The sequence below is a fragment of the Etheostoma spectabile genome, chromosome 21 (assembly GCF_008692095.1).
Source record: "Etheostoma spectabile isolate EspeVRDwgs_2016 chromosome 21, UIUC_Espe_1.0, whole genome shotgun sequence".
Taxonomy (NCBI): Eukaryota; Metazoa; Chordata; class Actinopteri; order Perciformes; family Percidae; genus Etheostoma; species Etheostoma spectabile.
In genome coordinates this window covers 16,467,656-16,475,721 of record NC_045753.1, presented here as the reverse complement: position 1 = coordinate 16,475,721, position 8,066 = coordinate 16,467,656, and the positions used below count along the sequence as shown (strand labels likewise).

General features: G+C 38.8%; 1 protein-coding gene and 1 long non-coding RNA gene across 3 annotated transcripts in view; one reads left to right on the top strand and one right to left on the bottom strand.

Annotated features, from left to right (window-relative positions):
* tbata (thymus, brain and testes associated) overlaps positions 1 to 8,066 on the top strand; it is a 16,187-nt gene that overhangs the window by 1,488 nt on the left and 6,633 nt on the right. The window contains exons 1-2 of one of the 2 annotated variants that reach the window (XM_032501464.1): positions 5,861 to 6,137; positions 6,368 to 6,586. In XM_032501464.1, coding sequence (XP_032357355.1) covers positions 6,394 to 6,586 — 193 coding nt within the window. In that variant the 5' untranslated portion in view covers positions 5,861 to 6,137; positions 6,368 to 6,393. Of the gene's footprint in view, positions 1 to 5,860; positions 6,138 to 6,367; positions 6,587 to 8,066 lie in introns of those variants that run through there. The other variant, XM_032501465.1, reaches the window with a different exon arrangement.
* LOC116670810 (uncharacterized) overlaps positions 2,125 to 8,066 on the bottom strand; it is a 19,866-nt gene continuing 13,924 nt past the window's right edge. The window contains exon 3 of the long non-coding RNA XR_004327129.1: positions 2,125 to 2,243. This is a non-coding gene — a long non-coding RNA (uncharacterized LOC116670810). The remainder of the gene's footprint in view (positions 2,244 to 8,066) is intronic.

Below are 8,066 nucleotides of genomic sequence, written 5' to 3'. Positions count from 1 at the left end.
ATGTCACAAAAAGTTAGATTTTATTTCCATCATTTACACTTTTAAAATAACAGGAAACAAAAAAATGGCGTTTTTTGTTCGAATTCAGCAGTTACTCCGCTTCTCATTTTGATATAATTCAATATCAATTCAATATCAATCAAGCTTTGATTGTCAAGTCTGCATAAATGTGACATCAGAATTATTTTAGTTATAGTATAAGTTCAAGTCAGCACTACCTCTGGCGTGCCAAGTATTACTTTGTATTTTGGGGTCTGGAGATCCTTTTTTCTTGTTGAAGCGGAAATCTATTGTTTGGACACGTATGTTTCTACAGAATTTTATTAATGGTGATAGTGTTTGGATGCTTTCATGCTTTTTTTGTTCAAATTCTGCATTAGCAAAACCCAAAATTGCTTTTATAAAAGTGCCTCAAAAGGTTAATGTCAAACCCTGTCACTGTGAAATTGTCCAGGTTGTCAGTGATTACATAGCCAACATAGTCGATATGGTCTATATATGACAGCACAATGATTGTGTCGGTGTCAATATTAATAGTAGCCTGTAGCTATAGGCTTCATGCCCTGTATGAGGAGTCAATATCGTCAAGCAGCTATAACAACCTAGGTCGGTAAGTAAATGCTAAGGCCAATACCCTTTTGAAATGCAACTGTCAGTCTATGGCTATAGCGCAAGGGTTTACGTTATCCGGCTACAGTCAGAAATTGGCCGATTTCACGTGCGTATGTTACCAGGACAAATTCAATATAAACTTAGCCTGTGAAAAGTTTGTTTTGGATCCAACCTAATGTTAGGAGACCGGTAGACTGCCCAGCACTACTAAATTGTTCTGTAATTGAAACGTTTCTTGCAGAATCGCTGCAGTGTGATGGCATATCTAAGGAACTGGAGGAAGCGTAATAAGACATAGACTTTTTAAGCAAGGCAACTGAAGTAGCCGACTGTACACGTTAGCCTGGGCCAGATTAACCATTAGGGCAAATAATATTGAAGTTAAGGCTTTCCTAGCTGTCTGCTTTATGTCACTGTTGCAGTCACCAAGTTCTGTAAAAGATTAATTGTAAAAAGTTAGGTTAAACATTTGTGCATCTGTTCTCTCTCTTGAATGCACTTTATAAATACCGAGGCTATTGTAAATACATCCATCTTCACTGAGCCACGCAGAGGCCTGATTTGCTACTAATGGAAGTGTAGGCTATATGCTCTTGATGATTGCGACTTTGCAGTTGTTGCTTTGGGGCAGGGGGGGGTCTTGAGTGCCCAGGGCACATCAACTTAATCCGGCCCTGCTTGGTGTGAGAATGTAATGTTAGTATTGCAGTGTATCCTCTAGATTTTTTTTCAACAGGTTTATCCACTAATATTAGCTACCGTTTATTTGACCATCCAGACGGTACTGTACGTACCTGAAACCGGGGATTTAGCAGCACCGCCTTTTTTACACACAGTGTAACAACAAAACGCTGAGTGAACATTATCAGCTACGTGGGTAGTAGGATCACACAGAGTCAAGCTGCGCTTTTTCACTTATCTTGGATATCTTTATTCTACTTTTGTGCAACAGGCCCCTGGTCTTGTGTTGTTTTTGTTCCTGTCTTGTGTTTTCCTTTGAGTGTTTATATGTTCTGTTTCCTGTTTTATTTTGAAAGTCTGTTCCGTTGTCTAGTCCTGTCTAGATTTACTACCTGTATTGTGTTTCCCGCCTTTGTGATTGTGTCCCCGCCCTGATGTAATTTACCTGTTGTATCATCTGTTCCTTGTTTGCTTTTTACCTCTTTTATTTAACCTCTGTGTTCCCTTTGTCTCTTGTCAGATCCTTTTGTGAGTTGGTGTGTTTGTTCGCTGTTTGCGGTTGCCCTGTTCCTGTCTACGTCTTCTGCATTTGGATTCTTCCCTGAGGTTATTATTTCCCTGTGAGTTTTTCCTCAGTTTATGTGTTCCTGGTTTTTGGGTCCTCAATTCCATTAATCGTAACAATGACTGAACCATTACAAGTTTGTATAGCATGTCCTAGATTTGGAAAAAGTGTGAAAAGACTGACATTAAGGTTAGCATAAACTTTGAGCAAAATCTAAGAGGGTGCAGTTGTTTTCCTGTATTTAGTCTGATTTGACACAGAATGACGTGTGTGTGTGTGTGTGTGTGTGTGTGTGTTTGTCGAGCTCCGCTCGTTGTCAATACGCAGAGAGGACATATCAGCTTGCGCTTACGCGCTCCGAGGGTTTTGGAACCAAAATTTGGCACTTAGACATAAATAAGAGACACCACTAACCTACAGGGAAGAGCCCGGACGAATGTGATGTTTTGTAATCACTGCTCTCTGGATTTTGAATGAGTGGCATGTTCATTTTCTGCAATTCAGTGCAGTGACTCGATCCATAATCATATATTAGTAGCCTATCTGCACCTGACTACTGCATGTGATTAGGCTATTGTCTATATAGAGTAGCCCACTACTGATGAGTACTAAGCATTAGTTATGTTGTTGGACAGGGCCCATTTTATGTTTTGCTTTCTTCTCTTGTTCCCTTTTACAGACACTTGAGAGCTCTGGAAATGTGAATCCACTGTATGATGTTTCTACGTGTAGGCTATTACATGTTTAGGTTACAAATTTATATCCGCTTTTATGACCTGCAATTGTGTTCATTCGGTATGGTAATGTTCACATTACACTGCTCAAAATAATTAAAGACACAATTTGAAAAAACGATCAGTTATCAATATATGTGTATGTTGTCATTCATTGTACATTTAGTTTATAATTGAGTGATTTTTGACATCAATGTTTGATGTCACATTTAGGTTGAATTGATATCAAAGCTTGATATTGAATATCAAAATAGCATCAACATCTTATAGTCAATAAATTTTGAATTGACATCAAATACCATGAAAGCATGACAAAAATGACAGCACAGGTCAAAAATCTTGACATCAAATTGACATCAACACTTTGACATCAACATGACTTTCATTGTTGACCTATGTGTGTGTCTCGCATTGCCAAACCTCCAGATCTCCACGGAGGGTAACAGACCAATTACAGTTTTCATTATTATTTCTTTCATAAGCCCATTGATTGCAGAGTAAGTATTTATTTATATATTATTATATATAGTACCTTTTACAGACAAGAAGGGTCACAAAGTACTTTACAGTAACACAAATAATACTAACCCATATTGCTAGTTAAAGGCTTGTCTAAAAAGATGTGTCTTCAAGTGTTTAAGTTTCCATGGAATCCAAGGCTCTCAAGGCTAAAGGGAGAGTAGAGAGTTCCAGAGCCTTGGAGCCACCACAGAAAAGGCACAATCACCTCTGGTTTTAAAACATGTTCTGGGAATAGTTAAAATGTCTAGGCTTGAAGACCTCAGAGCTAATTTAGAAAATCAAATTGACATGACATAATCTATGCCATTTTTGGCAATTGTGATATACCGTGCTGCGCAGCCAGCCTCGTGTGTCTCTGATTGCTTTACCCATCCTCCCTTTCCCTCCCCTTCATCCATCCATCTTCCCCCTCATCCCATCCCTACCGTATGGGGTTCTGTAAACTATTCGGTTGAAAACGGCTTCCGAGACGGAACCCCCCCTCTGAGTCTCCTCCACCCAGTCATCATACACCAGTGTATTTCCATGTTGCAGCCTAGCGTCTATGGACTTCAAGGGGGCTGCTTTGAACAGTTATTTAAGTGCTTTGAAACTAGACAGTCATTGAATAAATGCTGCGATTATGTCCCGCCCATGGACGCTCAGCGTCTCTGGGGGTCAATGGAGGCCTGGCCTGAACGCTGAGCTTCTGCGTGATGATTGGAGGGTCTGTCAAAAGACTGCATCTCCTTTCAATTGCTAGCAATTTTTTGCTCCAAAAAATCATAGAAGCGCAAGCTCAGTTCTGTCGCGGAATTTTGCGTGTTGTTGAAAGACAAACTGCAGCAACCTATTTCTTGGTATTTGCTTGGCGAAATTGCTAGCCAATTTTCATCATACATCTCATACAATTATACACCACATTTCTTGTTTCAGTTTAACCTAATCTTCCTCCTCTGAGTTTAATATCGTTTTGTTAGATCATTTGTTCAGTCAATCATTCATACAGTAGGCCCGGCTAGGTTTGTAGGGGTGAACTAGCTAGCTAGCAAACTGGACACAATGTACTGTTGGCAATGCCTCTTGATGAAACCATCTTTCGGATATTATATATTATTATAATATTATTATAAATAAATGGACCATTTTATAATGTAGACCGAAAATGAACTTCCCCTCTTTATAAGATAAGCAGCCGCCACTGTTGAAATCATAAGCAATAAAATGCACCCCTTCTCGATTTATTACTCTCAATGGATTTACAACGTCAAAGTCTGGCATTGACCAGTGGCTCCATCCATCCATCCATCCTTCTTCGTCCGCTTATCCGGTATCGGGTCGCGGCGGGAGCAGTTCCAGCAGGGGACCCCAAACTTCTCTTTCCCGAGCCACATTAACCAACTCCGACACATTACATTACATTCATTACATTCACATTAACAGGCCTCCTGATAATTCCGCCAAATCAAATAAATACGTCCTCTAATGGAGGCCGTAGCAGAGGTTATTGGCTCAAGGCAACCACACTGTTTCATCTTCCTGAAATATAGTTTGAAAATCCCTACCTCAATCCCACCTATAACCCCAACTATCACACTTATTTTCCCCTACATACTACTATTCAATACTGCCTTCTGCACTGTTGGCACTAAACATTGACAGTGGATGTAAACCATGTCGTGTTTAGACTTCTAATATGATACTCGGCTGGGGTTTAAGGCTACGGAGATTAACACAATCCCCCCCAGTTCTACCCGCTACTTTGCAGGCGCACAGACCAACCAGCACAAGGTACTAGTGGGTGGACACATGTCTTTGGTGTGGGAGAGCAGGGTTCGTTACCCACTGTGATACATCAACCAATGTGTCCCTAGTTGCTCCAGAGGTGTGTGACCTCTTACATAGTACAGCAATTGTAAGTCACTTTGATAAAAGTGTCAGCTAAATGACATGTAATAATGTAACGTGCAGCAAAAAGAAAGAATGAAGGCCAGTTATTTCATAACATAATTATAAGCTCAAAATGTGAATACAGGTTGTAATAGAGACAGCACAAATATTTCTTGACAAATATTTCCCCACTGGTTGCCAGCCAACCTCGCTGTAACAACAATACTCCAGGGAGTAACGCCTCTCTGCTGTTTTTACATTTCTGTTTGTGCATGCATTAGGCAAATGATATATAACTGGTTGTAGTTTTTTTTCCTTCTTACAGTAGTTCTTGCTGATTAGCTGCTGATTCATGTATATAATTTTCATTAGGAATGAACAACAACATACCACCAGCGGTCCGATTATTTTCCTCATGTATGCTCAACCACAGGGGTATACGTGACATTTTATGTGATATTAAGCAAAGATCCTGCTCACCGGCAGCCTATTGTTAAAGTTCAGAGACCAAAATGTGCAGATAAATTCCCAGTGGATGTGGAAAAGTTCTCGCCCTATATCTATGTGTATCTGCTATGATACACAATAACCAGTTTTGATCATAACTATAGATAATAATATATATTATTATAATTGTTAATAATTAGATACAATGTGTACATATTGATCACAAACTATGTTGTTACCTCAAAAAAGTCAAGTCATCCTTCTGAACTTATAACTATCTACTGAGTTTTTAGATACAGTACAAGCAAGACAGCAGTATCCTTAGCAGATTCATCATCAGATTCTGTGCACATTTACATTAATATTCAAATTCATATGCCACATAGATGCTGAAGCAAACCGGTAAATTAATACATATTGTGGTGAGGCATAAAGTGTCTAACTCACAACAATAATGTGGACTTTAATCAATTACATTTTGAACTTTTCAACACAGAAAACTACATTAGACATGACTTACATATGTTCTTAATTCTTAATTAAGTAGCATATAATAGTTCAATTCTAGCAGCTTGAAAATGGACTGGAATGCCAGTCACTTGCTGTGCACAGATGGCATTGTTTCTTGTTTAATTCACGTTTCTTAGCAACAAAGGCAACACAGCGCATTGAGGACCAAAGGTTTGAGCTGCATGATGGTTTCAGAGGTAAAGTGGTTCTTTAAATTTATTTTAAAATAATTTCTTCTTGGTATAACACAAAACGTTTCTAGGTCAAATCTAAAACGCAAAGTTATTTTCTGGAGTAAATCAAATATGATTGCTCTCTGTCTTGCTCCTTGTTAGATTTTAGTTTTTAGCATGTGTAGTCACAACATTGCAATCAATAGAGCCTGTCGATATGTTGCATCACTTCAGTTTTTCTTAAACTACTTCAGATTTAAACACACTGCCATTCCAAGATATGTCGATGGCACAGAGTCCAGACTCCCGTAGGACGACAGGAGACAGAAGCCACTGTCAAACTAACCAGGTGCCATTTACCCCTGAATTCACCAAGATGCTGACGAAAAGCAGTCCGCGCTTTGGTGCCTTGAGTCATCACTCATTCTTCTCCCGGCACAACCCTCATCCACACAGGGTGAAACATATTCAAGGTCAGCATGCAACAGAATTTCCTTTATGAAATTGATAAATTGTTTTACAGAAAGTTGATTCATGCCTTGGCATAAGCTTCCCTAAAATTACAGTAAATTAATATTTTCTTATGCACCTATGCAGTACAGTTTTCAATAGGTATTTTGTGAAGTTAGCAGATCACTCTTTTCCAATCTTAAAATCAGATGGATGGAATTTTATTGGAGCTGTCTTTAGCAGCTAGTGTGAGCTTTCAGTTTGGTGTCATGGCACAATTGGATGGAGCAATTCATATTTTGTCAAATTATACCATCCATTACTATACGTCATATGTGGTTAAATAGTGTATTTTATGGCATTTCTATATACACCTATAAGTAATCTTTGTTTCCATTTAGTTATTGTTATCAAAGCTGCACTAAACCATAACCTGTTGCACCAGATGGTTGAAAAGCTGTTTGTTGCTCTTCTTTTGATTTCCAGTTTTAATTAAACTGATGCAATTGTAGGATCTACAGTAACCTCTTTAATAGACCCTATTGTTGTTTTGAATGAACAGTAGCCTCTCTGTGTCATCACCACAAATGTCTGTACAAAGTGTCACAGAAATCCATCCAATAGTTGAGATATTTGAATAATAATAAAATGTCAACCCGCTGGTGATGCTAGTGAAAACATCAACGTTAGGATTGTCTCAGAACTGAATGACTGTATACATTTTGCACTAATCTCTTAGGTAAATGTTGTGATAATTAATTGGTGGCACTAGAGAAAAAGTCAGTTGATCAAACTTCGTAGGATTTGACTTCTGGGGACCGTAACTGTCAGTACAAGATTTCATGCCAATCCATTGGGACCAAAATGTTAGAGTGGCAAAAAATTTGGATACACTACCTGCCCAGCAGCAACAAGCTGACAGACAAAGTTAGTTAGTAGCTGGTGAAGAAAGATGAGGAGACATATTTCCCTCTGGAGAGAAGGTAGTAATGTGTTTACAGTTTGTTGCACTTCCCACAAGTATTTTTTTTCTTTGTCATTATTAGATGCTTTGCGATGAGAAAACTCTTACCACCTGCAAGTTCTGATGGAAGTAATTGAAGTACGGACTCTACCTACCACCTTTTTTTTAACAAGCTGTCTACTTGACAGATCTAATTACATTTAATGCAGTAATTTATCCCCAAATGTCTTAATAACACGGTGCATTCCTGCCTAATATTTCACTTTCAAGTAACATACAGTACACTGGATATCAAATATGTCATAAGCAGCTGTATGGCCACATGCAATAGTAAAATGGTGAGCTACATGAAAGAGAAGACTGCAGAAAAATTGGTTTCAACCCTGAGGTTCTCATGACGTTGTCACCTTTAATCTCAGCAGGATATTTACCAGCTCAATTTTATCACGGCATGTCCTTCGATTGTGTCATGCTTCTGAAGCACTCTACTTCGCGTGTGTGTGTGTGTGTGTGTGTGTGTGTGTGTGTGTGTGTGTGTG